The sequence below is a fragment of the Hylaeus volcanicus genome, unplaced genomic scaffold (assembly GCF_026283585.1).
Source record: "Hylaeus volcanicus isolate JK05 unplaced genomic scaffold, UHH_iyHylVolc1.0_haploid 12126, whole genome shotgun sequence".
Taxonomy (NCBI): domain Eukaryota; kingdom Metazoa; phylum Arthropoda; class Insecta; order Hymenoptera; family Colletidae; genus Hylaeus; species Hylaeus volcanicus.
In genome coordinates this window covers 168300-183910 of record NW_026533094.1, presented here as the reverse complement: position 1 = coordinate 183910, position 15611 = coordinate 168300, and the positions used below count along the sequence as shown (strand labels likewise).

At 32.9% G+C, this 15611-nt stretch overlaps 5 protein-coding genes and 2 long non-coding RNA genes across 18 annotated transcripts; 3 read left to right on the top strand and 4 right to left on the bottom strand.

Moving 5' to 3' along the window:
* Positions 1-453: 453 nt before the first annotated feature.
* Positions 454-3811, top strand: LOC128882696 (U3 small nucleolar ribonucleoprotein protein IMP4-like). The gene is made up of 8 exons (XM_054134423.1): positions 454-473; positions 664-783; positions 848-947; positions 1039-1153; positions 1224-1577; positions 1674-1817; positions 1870-2008; positions 2062-3811. The coding sequence occupies exons 1-8, from the start codon at positions 454-456 to the stop codon at positions 2189-2191; spliced, it is 1122 nt and encodes a 373-aa protein (XP_053990398.1). The 3' UTR covers positions 2192-3811.
* LOC128882689 (WD repeat-containing protein 36-like) lies at positions 2246-5281 on the bottom strand. Its single transcript, XM_054134415.1, has 2 exons — positions 4005-5281; positions 2246-3901 (listed from the first exon to the last, which is right to left on the bottom strand). The coding sequence occupies exons 1-2, from the start codon at positions 5145-5147 to the stop codon at positions 2246-2248; spliced, it is 2799 nt and encodes a 932-aa protein (XP_053990390.1). The 5' UTR covers positions 5148-5281.
* A 1220-nt stretch (positions 5282-6501) lies between these two features.
* LOC128882658 (uncharacterized) lies at positions 6502-8121 on the bottom strand. Of its 2 annotated transcripts, XR_008458494.1 has the most exons (7): positions 8004-8024; positions 7547-7943; positions 7401-7490; positions 7256-7337; positions 7070-7192; positions 6721-6912; positions 6502-6641 (listed from the first exon to the last, which is right to left on the bottom strand). It is a non-coding gene; the product is annotated as an uncharacterized LOC128882658 (long non-coding RNA). The 2 variants fall into 2 exon arrangements; XR_008458493.1 differs by having other exon boundaries at positions 7547-8121.
* On the top strand, positions 6554-11283 carry LOC128882647 (serine/arginine repetitive matrix protein 2-like). 5 transcript variants are annotated; one of them, XR_008458484.1, is made up of 16 exons: positions 6554-6673; positions 6804-6949; positions 7025-7200; positions 7275-7331; positions 7408-7603; positions 7658-7750; positions 7824-7920; positions 7985-8153; positions 8220-8283; positions 8328-8393; positions 8454-10043; positions 10151-10398; positions 10530-10604; positions 10661-10880; positions 10935-11020; positions 11119-11283. XR_008458484.1 is itself a non-coding variant. In XM_054134333.1 (16 exons), the coding sequence occupies exons 2-16, from the start codon at positions 6816-6818 to the stop codon at positions 10966-10968; spliced, it is 3171 nt and encodes a 1056-aa protein (XP_053990308.1). In that variant the 5' UTR covers positions 6554-6673; positions 6804-6815; the 3' UTR covers positions 10969-11070. The 5 variants fall into 5 exon arrangements, 4 of the variants coding, with proteins under 4 accessions (XP_053990308.1, XP_053990307.1, XP_053990305.1 ...); XM_054134333.1 differs by lacking the exon at positions 11119-11283 and having other exon boundaries at positions 8454-8713; positions 8762-10043; positions 10935-11070; XM_054134332.1 differs by lacking the exon at positions 11119-11283 and having other exon boundaries at positions 8334-8393; positions 10935-11070.
* Positions 11102-13010, bottom strand: LOC128882651 (mitochondrial glycine transporter-like). 3 transcript variants are annotated; one of them, XM_054134349.1, is made up of 6 exons: positions 12583-13010; positions 12361-12513; positions 11989-12293; positions 11482-11931; positions 11290-11371; positions 11102-11243 (listed from the first exon to the last, which is right to left on the bottom strand). In XM_054134349.1, the coding sequence occupies exons 1-4, from the start codon at positions 12834-12836 to the stop codon at positions 11681-11683; spliced, it is 963 nt and encodes a 320-aa protein (XP_053990324.1). In that variant the 5' UTR covers positions 12837-13010; the 3' UTR covers positions 11102-11243; positions 11290-11371; positions 11482-11680. The 3 variants fall into 3 exon arrangements, with proteins under 3 accessions (XP_053990324.1, XP_053990323.1, XP_053990325.1); XM_054134348.1 differs by having other exon boundaries at positions 11570-11931; XM_054134350.1 differs by having other exon boundaries at positions 11570-11931; positions 12607-13010.
* Positions 12785-15542, top strand: LOC128882650 (uncharacterized). Of its 3 annotated transcripts, XM_054134346.1 has the most exons (7): positions 12785-12873; positions 13432-13624; positions 13708-13936; positions 13996-14111; positions 14221-14472; positions 14895-15045; positions 15120-15542. In XM_054134346.1, the coding sequence occupies exons 1-7, from the start codon at positions 12800-12802 to the stop codon at positions 15392-15394; spliced, it is 1290 nt and encodes a 429-aa protein (XP_053990321.1). In that variant the 5' UTR covers positions 12785-12799; the 3' UTR covers positions 15395-15542. The 3 variants fall into 3 exon arrangements, with proteins under 3 accessions (XP_053990321.1, XP_053990322.1, XP_053990320.1); XM_054134347.1 differs by lacking the exon at positions 12785-12873 and having other exon boundaries at positions 13162-13624; positions 14916-15045; XM_054134345.1 differs by lacking the exon at positions 12785-12873 and having other exon boundaries at positions 13162-13624.
* On the bottom strand, positions 14119-15413 carry LOC128882657 (uncharacterized). 3 transcript variants are annotated; one of them, XR_008458491.1, is made up of 7 exons: positions 15279-15413; positions 15203-15218; positions 15083-15157; positions 14944-15033; positions 14503-14826; positions 14326-14443; positions 14119-14242 (listed from the first exon to the last, which is right to left on the bottom strand). It is a non-coding gene; the product is annotated as an uncharacterized LOC128882657 (long non-coding RNA). The 3 variants fall into 3 exon arrangements; XR_008458492.1 differs by having other exon boundaries at positions 14503-14619; positions 14685-14826; positions 15083-15218; positions 15279-15393; XR_008458490.1 differs by having other exon boundaries at positions 15083-15218; positions 15279-15393.
* Positions 15543-15611: the final 69 nt, after the last annotated feature.

Here is a 15611-nt window from a genome sequence, read left to right as displayed (position 1 = left end):
TTACTTTTGCAGAATGGAAGCTAAAATTCTAAATTTTATTGTTAATATTATTAAAATAGTGCTAATTTGTTTTAAGATAATATTAATAATTCAAAAAGAAAAAGAAAGTATCTTGAATTTTCTCATTACAGCACATCATCCACGAAACCGTAGTACCATTTTAGTTTTGTAATGGTAGTCTAAAACGTTATTAATTCAAAAAAAGAAATTGACTAGAATAACTTTAGCATTAGGCTTTTACTGCATCATCCGAATACCTCGCTTAGAAATGCAGACAACTTTTCGTGCTATTTATTGTTTTTTAGAGGGATAGGTTATCAATCTAAAGGTGAGTAGTGTAAAGGTAGGTTATGCAATAATCGTTTTTTTGAGTATTGTTTTCAAAGATATGTATTTAAGCTAAAAGAAGAAATTTGTAAAGATACCTTATGCTGTCACATTTACCAATGAAAAATGGCAAGCTCTGTTTTACGGTAAGCTAAGAGTCGACACAATACAGACAATGCATTCAAACTTGGAGTTGGTGCAGTAAAAGAAATAAAAATAAAGAATGTCGGGTAGTATCTCGACATGATGCAATTGGGAAAAGCATCATGAAATACAAAAAAAGTTTCGTTTCAAGCATAAAATTGGTATGAAAGTATCACGTCAAATAAAGTAAAGAAGAAAAAAAAGTGAATTGAGTGAAGTAGCTACATTTGATGCGTTCGAAAGTAAAAAAATTTTCCCCTTGACGTGTGTCAGTTTCTTATTTTGTGACAGAAAAGTAAAAAGAAGATTCAGGTAAACCATTTCCAAGACGTGTGAAATAATTTGGACTTTTAAAGATGCTACGGCGTAATGTTAGGTTGCGGAAAGAGTATTTATTAAAAAAAACAGTTGAAAGTAAAGAAAATGCCTTAAGAGAAAGAAGAGAAAAAGTTAAACGACTTGTGGAAAATGGAGAAGTAGGTCAATCAATTCTATTTTGAAAATAATTCTCTATTCTTTTCTCTATTGATCTCTTGCATTAATTGTTTTGTGGTTTGTTTTCATTAGATACTTTCTGCGTCAGAACGAGATTTCGAATATGAGCAACGTAACGCTTTATCATTAACAGACAGTCGAACATTGGCTCCAACTTCATCAATAGATGATGAATACGCTTATGCTGGTACATTGAAAATGAATTGATTTGTTTTTTGCTGTATGAAATGGAATTTTAAAAAACTTTGGTGATTTAGGTATAAAAGATCCTAAAATTATGTTAACAACATCTCGGGATCCTTCAAATCGTTTACAGCAATTCGTCAAAGAACTGAATTTAATTTTTCCTAACGCTCATCGACTGAATCGAGGAAGTTATATTATGAAAGATTTAGTTCATTTATCTCAAAAAAACAGCATTTCAGATATTGTCATAGTGCATGAACATCGAGGTGTTCCCGATGGATTAGTTATAAGTCATATGCCTTTAGGGCCAACAGTTTATTTTGCTTTAAAAGATGTTGTTTTACGACATGACTTACCTAATAAACCACCTCCCATGTCTACTGCCTTTCCTCATTTGGTGTTTGATAATTTCACATCGACTTTAGGTACACCCAATTTTAGTTACCCTTTCTATTTATAAAACAAGCTCTTTTCCTTTTTTTTTAATCTTTATTTCTTTTTTTGTCTTGAACGTATTTTAGGTAGTCGTGTGGCTACTGTACTAAAGCATTTATTTCCTCCAGCTTCGCCGACAACAACACGAGTCCTAACTTTTATTAATCGTCATGATGTGATTCATTTTCGTCATTTCGTTTGGGAAGATCAAAGATCTCAAGTTGCTAAACGTACATTTAAGAAAAACCTTATAATTGAAACAATTTTGTTATACTTTGATAGAACAGGATAATGAAAAAATTGGTGCCACTTTAAAAGATGTTACTCATAATTCAGTAGCGACAAAAGAACAAGGGGATAATGAGAAAAAAAAAAAAAAATTTGATAAAAAAGATGTAAAGCTAAGTGAAGTAGGGCCTAGGTATGTTAAAATGTTACATTTGTCGTTTCGTTCCATTAATGCTACATAATTAGATTTTCATTAAAAGTCTATCGTATTGTATTGGGAACGCTTGAAATGAAAAATACTCAAGAAGAATGGTCATTAAAACCTTATTTTAATAAACCACAAGAAGCTTTGTCAAGTTCAGTGAATATTATTTAACCAATTTTTATTTACTTTTTTATTGTGTTATTAAAAAAAAAAAAAATTATTTTTTTAAAATTGTGTGTGTGTAAGAAATTTAAAAAAACTGGACATTTGATGACACTGAAGCTCAAAAGGTTCTGAATCTTGTTTTATAATATGTCGAAGTTTTTGTAAACGTTCATAGAGAAGTTCGGAGCAGGGTAAAAGATCTTTTTCAGTGGTTTGTAGAATTTCAATAATACTACTTGAATGTTTTTTCATGAAAACATTTAGTAAGGCTTGAATAAAGTCCACATTTTCACGTGAATAAACGGAAGCTATAAAATAATCTAACATATCAATTAAATCAGAATGATTGCCACCAGCGAGTTCTCCAATGTTTAATAATGTTAAATCAATAGCAGATGGTGATAATTTCAAAAAGTAATTGGTAAGAATTGAATGCGCTATTTTTGGATTAATATGTGTCTTAAAAAGCTTTAATTGTTTTTGAAGTTCAGAGACATTCAATGAACTCACATCTGATGAATTTTTTTGAAAATGTGATATGTTATCAGTTGTTGCATCGGTTTCCAACTTTTCAAATTTTAATTGATTTCCTTCATACATTGTAGGTAAAAAGAAGGGTACATCAGTAGCTTTGGTGAGTTGATTTTTTTTATTTGTCGTATTTTGAATTTTATTACGGTTTTTGATGATATCTAAATAAAGAATCGATTCAATTTTATTAAATGACATTCCTGATAAAGTTAAGAACCCTTGAATTAATGGTTTTTGTGAAAAAAAACAATTATTCATTTCGGAAGATTTTATAGGGACAAGAGAATCATTACAAGTTTGATTTTGAATGGATAACGTTTGGCATTCGGTAATTTTAATTGGTTTTTGAGGTGTCGGATTCAATACGGGATGTTTTTGTCCAACATCAAAAATGAATTTATTTCCCATAACGTAAATACAACCATTCATATGTTTTAAACATAAATATAAAAAAGTATCTGAAGTATCAAATGTTAAACAAAGAACAGGCGAATCAAAATCAATCCAATCTATAAGAGAATTGGATAATAAATCGTAAACATAAAGGTAAGGTTTGTATTTTGTAGCGTAAACAATCCAGCGTCCATTTGAACTTGTTGTGAAAACATGTATAATATCATTTTCCACTGTAGGTACATCTCGAACTAAATGAAAAGTTTCAAGACTTATAACAATAAGTTTTTCTTTAGAAACCATGTCATTTTGTGAATGTTTTGTACTGTTATCCGTTTGTCTATCATTTGAACGTAATAAGATGGCTACTAATGTATTAAAACAGTTAAAACGAATAGCATTCCATTGTAACATTTCATAATCCTTTAAATATTGTTTTAACAAAATGTTATATTTCCATTGACAGGTGCGCATATCCCAACCTTTCAAACAACAATCGTTGTTTGTATTGCAAAGGGATAAAACGAGATGATGAGAAAGAATTTCAATTTGAGTAACAGAACCTTTGTGAGTTTTTTCAACTGATGATTGAAATTCCCCACGATACAAACCTGACTGTACATTAAATTTATGTAAACTACCGTCGTGATATCCGACAACAGCATATTGACCACAACGACTTATAGCTACAGCTGTTGCCACCAGAGATTTTTTTAAAACTTGTCGTTTTTCTACTGGTAAGTTGAATGTACGAGAAACTAAGATTTTATCATGAGCACTCCATAAAAACACCTAATAACAACAAAAAAAACATTTTTTTTTGTGACATGCATTTTCGAGCGTGTCCGATGACTCGAAAAAAAATGGAACAAGCAAAAAAAAAAAATTGACTTACTGATGATAAATTCTTGTGACATGTTAAAATGTTTGGCCAATCATAATGGCGACTATACGTAAAAGCCATACAAGTCATTTCTGTTAAATGACTTAACGGCTTTCTCCATCCTTGAGTTATTTTATGTAAAGATTTTTTTTGCGAGAAAATTGAATTTTGATGTTGTTGAAACGTACTAATAAAACCAAAAAAACAAGCATCTAAATATCCTGAACAAAGCAAGTCTTTTCCATTAGGATCGTAAAATTCTAAAGACGTTATAGGACAACAAAAACCTTTACGCGATCTTAATTCTCGTGGTAATTCATTATTTCTGTGATAGTCAAAGACCCAAAGAATAATGGAATTACTATGACTTGCTGAAACAATCAGTGGTTCCTTCTCTATTGCTGTTAATGTGGTTATAGGTGCATGAATTCCATGAGGTGATTCAAGAATATAAAGTAAACAATTATCGTACAAATTCCAAAATGTTATATCACCGTTTGAACAACCACATGCAAGAATACCATATTTTGAGTTATTTTCATCCGTACAACATGTTAATGAAGTGACTGAAACTGTTGTATTAGGGAAATTCTCAAAATGCACAAGAATTTTATCCGATTGAATATCAAGTAAAAAAATTTTACCATTTTTACACCCAAAACCAAGAATATCAGGATCCGTTGTTGTACAAATCGCAGTAATACCACAAGATGCTTTTAATAAACTATACACACTTTGAAATGTATGAATTAATTTTAACGAGCTAAAATTCCAAAATTCCACATCAGAATGAGTCGAGTAGCAAATAATCACCTTATTTATATATGTTTCAGGATGAAGGATTACACTTATTTTGCGTTCATTTAATATATCATTGGATTCTTTTATTATTCCGTATAAAGAAAGACTTTTTAAATTCCAAACAAAAACTTCAAAGTCACTCCAACTAATCAAATAGGAACCTAAACATAAAAAACCTTTAACTGAATGTCGATGCCCTTTTAGACATCCCAAAAATGATATACGATAGTACACATGAATGTCACAAGAATTCTTAAAACCTAAATATATATTTTCTTGCGAACTATATATAGCTGATATCGTATCTTCAAACACACTGGAACGAAAAACTATGCGAAGCTGCGATGTGTTCATAACATAGTATGAACGGCCTAAACTTGTTACAATAAAACTTTCATTTCCCAATGTATAAACTGATAATTTCAAACCATCCGTTATTAACCCCACTGTCTCCACTAAGCGAAACAAATTCGATGAAAGACTTGTACTTGTTTGCATCATCAATTTCGTCGTTCGCACTGGTAAATCGGCACGTAAAACTGTTCGACTGATCAGTGAAGTTACCTAATGTAACACCGTCAATTTTTTTTAAATTATCTGTAAATTTTACCCTTCAAATCATTCAATTTACTTTTTATAAACTCTTTTTACTAACATTTATTAAGTTTTATGACTATAAGATCAAGTAAAGAAAATATTTTTACACTCATCAAATAACCGTTACTTTAATAGAAAAACTCATAAATTTTTATCTCTACTATAACTTCGTTTCATTTATTACCACCAAATTCCCAAATTTTTATGTAAAGATATTACTTTCTATAATAATTTCTTTTTTTTTAATAAGCTTCCTTTTCTTCAGTCATAAAGCAGACACGTCAGGCTGTAGGGATTGTCATTGCTGCATTAACATTAATAAACTCAGTATAAGTAACTGAATAATTTTGCTTCTGTACAAACAAGGTTTCCGTTTCTACACATTGACTTTTTATTAGTGTTATGGTAGGGGGTTTTCGCACTGCCATTCTCTTTAAATCCGCCGTTTAACGATTATAGCCACACCCATCGATTCAAAGCGTTGTAAAAACTTTTTTAATGATAAAAAAATGTTAAAGAAAACTTTTAAAAAGTCTGCTATACAAGTCAGGTATACAATTGTCTTTTCATTAATTCTTTTTTAATTCAAATGACATACTTTCTTTCTCATGAACGTAAGCGATTCTAAAAACAGTTGCCACCTTGATGAGTACGGTCTCTTACAACCTTGTCCTCGTATTAAATAAATCAAAAAAGCTTTATATGTGTACTAGTTATTATTTTTTTGAGTGCACGTAATATACTAAATGCTTTAAAAGCGTTTCGAATTACACTCTTGAATTCCGTAAAACAAGGCCCTTTGATAAATTAAATATAGTGTAATATACTCATTGTTGTGAAACATTTAATTGATTTGTTAGTATGCAAATCAACAAAGCAAATGACAGAAACACGGTGACTTCTACTTTAAACCACTTTCTTTTATGTTCGTTTAAATTAAAATAATTATTTCTTTAAACGAAACCAACGAAACCTTGGATCAAGTTGTAGAGGTTAGAATAAAAAGTAGATTGACACTACATTTGGTTAAAAAAGTAGAATAAACTATTTGTACTCAATCAGGATCTTGGTCTTGCCTATAAGAAGCCGTAAGGTGACACTTTCGTTCCTTGGGGCAGTAAACATGGCATGCTTCTTTGACTTTGTAAAAAGGAGCTAACACAACCCTTTAGATACTCTTGTAAAGGTAGTGACAATGTTCTTGAGAACAGTGTATATAAGAAAGATAAGAGAAATTAGAGATTTGCAAAACTAGCAACATTAACATTGGAGTTGAAATATTGGTGAGACTTTTTATAAATATCAGAAAACTATTTAAAAAATAAATTACCTGTGTTATATAACACGGTTCATCAAATTTGACAAATCTTAGGCATAATAAATTGTGTTTCTGTGTTATCTTGATTTTTCAAGAGCCAAGTCTTGATGTCAAGCCATATCTTATCTAACAGTGTTTTTCTCAAAAATTTATCGCCTCTGTTAACGACTGACATTGTACGAGAATTTCTTACGCCTCATATACCTGATCCCAATGAGATATTACGTATTGAATTCAAAATGTATATATTTTATCAATTGATTTCATCAGCACGAATACATTGAAGACACTAATGATTTATGTATTTTGATGATAGGTTTGCTGGAACAGCGCAACGTTATTGTCAGGTGGATTTCCGTACCTCTTCAGGAGTAACAGCAGCTACGTCACAAAACGGACAAAGTCTTCTTGGAGTCCCTTTGGTTATCACAGTCATCGATCCTACGATCCAAGCTTCCTTGCGCCCTCCTTTACTTTCTTGGGGCTATGGAGGTAAAATGTTTACAACATATATTTGAAGTAACAATTTTAAAAAAAGTGGTCTTACCTTTCTATAAATTTATTAGGTGTAACATCTTCTTTAACGGATTCTTGTCCGGATCATTTTTTATCTCACAGTTTAGGTACACCTAATAATTACAAATAATTGAATATGCTTGAGGACGGTTATAAAAGTAAACATTTTTTTTTACTTTTTAGGTTATGATTACCCTCCACGCGAAACAGAAGAGCAGCAATTAACCCGTACTGTTCATGTAGCCAATCTACCTCAAATTTGGACCCTACGGGAAATCATTGATCACTTGATTGCCCATGTTAAAGAAGAGCATGCTCTTACTCTTGAGGTTGTTGATAATCGTTTAATCGACGGTGCTGCTTCAGATTTTGGAAAACGGTACGTAATTTCAAAAAGTACAAATGGACTTTCTATTCAAGTTTGGCGTTCTAGTGTTGCGCTTATAGAGTTCAAAACTACTGAAATGGCTGATGCTGTTAGAAATCTATCAATTTCTTCTAGAACAATAGATTCACACGAATTAATGTAGGTAGACATATTGCGCCTTTCACTCATGAAACGTTTTTTTTTTGTACAAATTTTCTTTGATTTCATACAGTATTTCGCGAGCCAAAACTACAGTAACTTTACGAGAACCAGATAATGTTAGTTTCAATTTACCTCCCTCCGTTCCTGTTCCTGTTGCCTATCAACAAGTTCGTTTACTCATTTAAAGTTTCTAGCGTAAAACAGAATGTATATATGCTAACTATTTTTTAGTTGAATAAATTAAAGTTACAAGAAAAGATATCTAAAGCAAAAGCATTGGCTGATCGTTTGGCTTCCAAATCGTTAAATCAGGAAAGAAAACAGTCTGGTTTTTGTTTACAAGAAGAAAAAATTTTGAATTCGGCAAAGGCGACACTGGATGGAGACCCACAGTCTAGTAGTATGCTTTTTTTATATAACACTTTACTTCTTTTTCAAATAGACTTTTGATTGGGTTTGTTTAAAGGTCATTCTAAATGCGATTCTGCCGTGGAATCAAACGCGCATCTTGGCAAATGTAGTTTTTCCGAGTATGTATTTCTTTTCGTTATTTTTCAAGTAAATTCATGTCTAGTAAAAGCACATTGAAGCATGATGCTGGTTATTCTTATGAAAAAAAAAGATCCAATAGCAATAAAAGGTAGTAGTGCAAATGGGGGTTTAAATGAAAAATAAACATTTCTCCTTTATCTAAAATCAGGCGTTGTAGCTACTCGTCAGAAAAGCGCTTTCGAGACACAGTGAGAAGACGCCCTTCAACTTCGGTTGGAAGACGTCGCCAGGATTGTGTGGAAAGGCGTTTGGGCGAATCAATTGAAAGTTGTCGTAGAGATTGTTTTGAAAAGAAAGAGGCAGATTCTTTAAAAAGGCGTTGTAACGACTCAATGGAAAAACGGAAACGTCGATCATTTGAGAGGCGTTACGCGCATTCATCACATCGGCGTCGTAGTAGCGCAACAGGCAGGCATTATGGTTCCATGCTAGAAAAACACGTTGCTTCTTTTTTAGAAAAACGCCGACGTTCAAAAGACAGGCGACATAGGTATTCAATAGAAAAGTACCGTGACTCTCCACCAGAAAAACGTTCAAGCCGTTCGCCCGAAAGGCGTTTTATTCGTTCACCTAAAAGGCGTTCATATCGCTCACCCAGAAGGTTGCCAAGTTGTTCACCTGAAAGGCGTTCATGTCGCTCACCCAGAAGGTTGCCAAGTTTTTCACCTGGAAGGCGTTCATATCGCTCACCCAAAAGGTTGCTAAGTTATTCACCTAAAAGGCGTTCAAGTCGCTCACCCGGAAGGTTGCCAAGTTGTTCACTTGAAAGGCGTTCTAGTCGGTCAACCGAAAAACGTCGAGGTCATTCACCCGAAAAGCGTGCAAGTCGGTCCACCGAAAAACGTCGAGGTCATTCACATGAAAAGCGTGCAAGTCGGTCAACCGAAAAACGTCGTGGTCATTCACCCGAAAAGCGTAATAGTCGGTCAACCGAAAAATGTCGAGGTCATTCAGTTAAAAGGCGTCGAAATTTTTCAGCTGAAAGGCGTGGTGACTACTCACCTGAGAGACGTCGTAACTACTCACCTGAGAGACGTCGTGACTACTCACCTGAAAGACGTCGAGACCCTTCAGTTGAAAGGCGTCGAGGTCGTTCACTGGAAAGGCGTCGTGGTCGCTCACTGGAAAGGCGTCGAGCTCGCTCACTAGTAAAGCGGCGAGATTACTCACTGGAAAGGCGTCGAGCTCGTTCACTGGAAAGGCGTCGAGCTCGCTCTCCGGAAAGGCATCGGGAATCTTCGTTTAAAAGACAACGGGGGTATTCATCAAAAAGGCATCGTGAATATTCTTTAGGAAAACCTTCTTCACATGTTTTTGAAAGACGGCATAAACGTTCACTAGAGAAATATGAAAATCCTTGCTCAGAAAAACGTACTCGTGATTTCTCTATTGAAACACACAAAAGTAGCCGCGATCCTTTTTCTAAAAGTCTGGGATCAGCGTGTAGTAATAACTCAACACACGATAAGGATTTGAAATCGAACGATGAGAGAGTTTTGAAAAGTAATGATGGTTCCACAGACAAGTTATTAAGAAGTCAAGGCCAACGGCAACGTCATGTGGTGGTGTCGTATCGATCAGACCGTGGAAAACGGTCAAAACGGGAAAGGTCTTTTAGTTCAAAAGAAATGAATTTGAAAACGTCACGTCGTTCTTTGTCTGCTGTTCCTTATGACAAGTTGCCTAGTAAAGCGTTACAAAAGGACACATTACAAAATCGAGCGACCAATCATTACAGGTTTGGTTTAAAAATGAATGTTTATTTTAAACGAATTCTCTATGAATTTGTTAATTAAACATCAACATTTCACGTTACCGATGTCTTAGTTTCTGTTTCTTATCTAGTCAGAGTAGCAATCCTACTTATGAGCAAAGTGAAAGCCTTTTAAAAAATAGTGACTGCCCGACCTCCCCACATACATCTTTGGATAAAAATAAGGAGGCCCAACTATCAAAGGAGGGTCATCCATACAACAAGCACCATCATCTTATGGCATTAAACCAAAATACAGAAGGTGGAATGAAAATTAATCCTTATGAGTTTGTACCATCACCGTTAAATGGGCGTCGACATACAGATGAAACATCAAAAGGTAATAAACTTTTATTTCAACGAGAAGAAAGCGAAAAAGAAAAGTTATGTTGTGGTGAACTCATCATACTTTGATGCTTTAATTAAAGTTATCATAATGTTACCAAAAAATTCATTTCCATGCTTTTCTAGGCAGGAAACTAGTAGAAACTCATTTGAGTACTTCGAGCTCACATGACGCCAAGCAGGACTCTTCCGAACCGCCCGGTAAGAGGAACGTTAGATTTTAATACAAGAGTCAAGGATAAACGAAAACTTTTAAGATTTAGGAAATGTTTCTAATAGTGTTTTTAAAACGGGCTTAGTGTCTTTATTAAACCCAAAACTGGTAAACCCTTCTTCACGACAGGCAGTTGGTATGACAACTGGGCAAAGCGAAGTTGAAGGAAACCAAACAGATTTGACTGTACATTTGAATACGACAACATACGATGAAGAAATTGATGAACGAATGAAAATCTTAAAAGAAGAATTAAGAAAAAAGTAAGTTTTTTTTATTTACAATAACTTGAAGAAAACACATATGGGGAAATGTAGATTTAAAAAAAGCAACGTTAAACCAAAAGAATAATTCGAACCAGTCGAAAAATAGAGAGGATCACTGAAACGATCATTCTGCATAGGTATTTTGCTTTGAAAAGAAAAAAAATGTCGATGGATAATTAAATGTGTTATAACCTGACAAGTTTTAACACGGAAAATGTATTCTTATGTATTTTAGTGCTTCACATGAAATAAAGAATAATAGACTCTATTGGATAGTACAATACTCTATTGTAACTGTGTGGTTCTGCACTTTAAGTGTAGTAGAATGCGGCGGTAACACGATGTTCAGACGAAGAATGCCTGAATTTTTTTTTTTTGAAACAAAAAACAATGTTTATTAGATTACCCCTTTTACAAAATGAAATTTTTGGCTCCTTTTTATGCGCACGACGAGTCAAATATGTATTGTCGCTCCAGTCACCATTTCGCTGACAATATAATGATAACATTACATGAGATTAAGAAAAAAATCTAAATTTTGTGTTAACAATTTTCGAAGTATATACAATCATTACTAACTACTGAATAGATATGTTACCATGAAAACTATTTTTTAAAAAGTTGTTTTAAGACGGAAGGAATTGAGCGTTTATTTTAATTTTGTAATTTTTTTAATTACTGAATACCTTTTTTTTTGTAATGTTGAATTAAAATAGTTTATTCGTGATAGTACAAAGTCATTTATATAAAAAGAATGCCATTTGTTTGTTGACACTGTTTTCCAAAAAAAAAAAACATTACTGAAAGGTCATTTTTTGCATTTCCAAATAATCTAATAGAGGAACAGTTATAATTGCATTTAAAAAATATTGACATAAACGCAAACCAAACCCAACATAAAAACCTTTCAAACCATAAATTTTCCAAATTGAAACAATATCCGATTGAAAATATGTAGACATTTTTACATTGTTTTTTTGTATGAATTTTTGCCTGTGTGTTTTAATAGCATCAAAAGGCATTGTAATTAATGTATTCACAATTCCTACTGAAATGATAAGAAACATTTTAGTTATTAGGGAAATGAATCGTTTTTATGTCTTACCAATGCAAGCTGTAAGAGTTAAAGATATAAAGTTTAACTGAGTCGTTTGTGTTATGTGACGTAAAAAGGATTTACACTGGGCATCTGTAAGTAAGTATGTAACCCAGCTAACAAATTGTCTTGCCCATAAGGGTGTGAACCCAGACATTATATATCGAATCCTATTTAATGTATGTCTGAATTGGAGGGATGAGGACATACTTTGTTGGAAGAGGGAATATTGTGGTGAAGATCGCCTAAACAAATAGTATAAAGACGAACGACTCGTGTTGGAACGTGTGATCAGTAAGGTTTTGATTCGCTCTCTAATGCAACAGAAGGAGATCAATGAAATACTTTACAGGTCGCTTTAAGAGTATCTAAATGCCGTACAAGGGAGAAGTCAAAAAAGCTTCTACACTTGAGAGTATTAAAGCACAAAGAGTTTTATATAGAAATGTATGTTTTGATAAGAGCATGCACTCGCTTGTCACTTGTTCGGTTGTAGAACTATATAAATCGGGCATCAATAAAAGTAGGGGATATCTGTAGAACATGATTGAATTGAAATCAAACAAACTTAGAAATATACAAAATGTACGTTTTCAAACAAACCTGTAAGTATCGCGTACAGTATACCTGATAGTATTGGGGAGAGAACCTCGATAAAACATTCTCCACCCTCCGTCTTTATACATATTCGTTACAATCTCTTCTAGCGATTTATAAGCTAAAGGATTAGCTTGCCACTTGGTTTTAATAGCATCAAAAGGTTGTTCTAAAGGGCATCGAATTAAACCACGTAAAAATCCAATACCCATCCAAACAAGCCATGGACTATATGGTGTTGAATAGAATCGTTCTAGCATTTGTTTTTTCAAAGAAAAAGAAAAAATTAACAAATAGGTAATCGAGTCGAAAATTCACTTTATTTTATCCGAAAAACTAAAAAAAATCATGACTTTGTTGTTTATTAAAACAAAGTGACATGCTTGAAATCATTTTTTTTAACAGTTGTAAATGAAAAGATAGAAAAATTCATGATTCAAAGGTAACTCTGAAAAAGTCCTTTTGTCTGCTACAGAAATAGAAACCTAGATCAAGTATTGCAACGATTCATGTACATGAATGATGTAAATTCTTTTCAAAACATGATAAAATAAAAGAGTGTTGCAATTTTCTAAAATTGTATTAAGGATGAATATATAATACGTTTTAAAAAAGTTCAAATAACTGTTATACATTGCTTTAACTTTTACAAAATATCGCTATGCTTCTGCTTTTTTGGGCTCATCTTTAAATGTGTTTTTTCTTCAAATTTCTCCTTCTTTTTAATAAACTATTTTTTATAACAAAAAACAGACAATTTTTTGAGTGAATGAATTTAAAAATTTTTATTTCCAACTATTATCGAAATCCAATTTTGGCTTTACTGTTTTGTGTTTTGTTCCAAAACTGTTGTAGTGTCAAAACTGATTCATGGATTCCTGGCATCAATCTTGTTGAACAACCTTCTTCCAATTCTGGATCTTCTCACTTATCGCACCCCTTCGTTAACTCCCTTAATTTACCTTTAATTGAACAACAAACCCCTGAATTAAGTGATTCATCTTTTCCATCCATGTTGCCTGACCAACCCAATACCAATGCACTCCCTGTACGTCAGTCAAATAACGTTTTTGTTTATCTCTTTCCATTCAAGCTATGTTTTTTTTTCATTCGTTTCTTATGTGGTTTTAGCAATCGTTTAATTCCACAATACGTTCTCATGATTTACTAGAAAACAACAATAAGAATGTTGTTTTTAAAAACAAGGACTATGACAAGCCTTCATCTACTTTAAAAAATAAAATTCAATTCCCTACAATTTATTTAAAGGTACCTCAGCAAAAGACGAGTCATTTAAATCCGTCTTCTATTGAGGTTCAAACAGAACAGAATAGAGAAGTTGATGAACCGATAACTCTTGGTAAGAAGATCGCACTTTGTTCAATTCATATTAATCGAATTTTTTTGTATTCAAAATAGAAAAGGAAATATTACAAATTGTTTCTAGCATGTATACCAATATAAAAGTAAAAGAATCACATATTCGGGTTGACGCATTAGCCTCTCACATTTCAGTGAATTCAGATACTATTGATGTACGTTCGTCTTGCAACTGTGGTATCAATCAAGTTCAATTTGCGCATCAAACAATATTTCATATTGAACTCTAATGAGTCCTTCTAATACTTCTTTTCATGTTTGTAGACTAAAGCAACCATAACATTTTCTAATGAAGATTGTTTATGCGATATTCACAATAAGGAAACCATGGGACAATACATAACATTGGTAACAGATTGGTGTACGAACCTTTTTCGATTAATTCTTCACTCTTATCCAAAACTTTTCAACAAAGACACAAAGGCTACTGTTAATCTCTATTTAACGACTGAATTGCATTGTTACTCCCTTACTCTCGAGGACAATCCTTCACAAGAAACCATTCATAATACAGATGTAAGCTCGTTCATGTTCGAGTATTTTTACCTAGCAAAATGATGTAATTGTTTCGCCATGACGCGGCATTAAGTCGGTCATAGTGTAAGTTCTCGTTAACTTGTTTATCTGTAGAATGGCTTATTTTTCACGCCTTGACTTAGAACCCTAGATTAAGTTTTCAATATTTTTTTTTCCTTGACTGTATACAATGTAGCTACTCTTGCATATACTTAGAGCATTTCCTTTAAACGACATTTCTTCGTGACAATGAATGTACATTGCTACTTTGCTTCCTTCGTGATTTTCTTTAAGCAATATTTTATTTTGTAAAGTGAACATTTTACTTAGAGTTTAGCCAAGCTTCTTCGTAAACTATAAGTAAACGATCAAAATAAATAATAAATAAAAAAAATTAAATGAATGATTTTTGTAACTTTTAGATTTTATGGGGACGTATGCAGATGTTCGACAATCAATTAAAAAATTTACCCGTCAAACCATATTCTCTGGTGACACGTTGGAGCCGGGTCGGCATTATACGGTCAAGTCCTTTAGATTCGGCTTTTCGAACGTATATCGCTAAAACATACTGTACGTTAACAAGCACTAAAGGATTTTTTAACTTCACCGTAATGTTGAATTTTTATTTTGTATGCTTTTCTTAGTCGATGGTACCGCGATGAAATCATTAATTCTTGAAACACTTCAACAAGCATGTTCTGTAGAGGAACTCTTAAAAAACCGCTACCTTGTTGTGGATGGATCTGTAATTATAGAATGGCCTTTCTCTTTTCAATTAAAAAAATTATTTGAAATAATGTTACCTTCGTGTTTAGCCTTGTATCCTCGTGGTACAAAACTCACTTTTGCAACAATCACAGATACTCTTCAGAAGCATACCATGCTTTGTGACGCAAACAATACCTTTGTTTTCGTGTGATATTATAAAAAAAAAACCAATTCGTTTTTTGGTCTCAACTTGTTTTGAATCACACATTGTTTAAAAAAAAAACAAAAGGGAATTTTTAGTTGAAATCTTTTTAATTATAGTACGAAATGGTCATTGTGTTTGAGACTATTTTATTACACTTTACTTGGATAAGAAAGACTCAGGTTTTATGCCAAACTTACCAAACTCCCGACCTGCTCAGTCAACA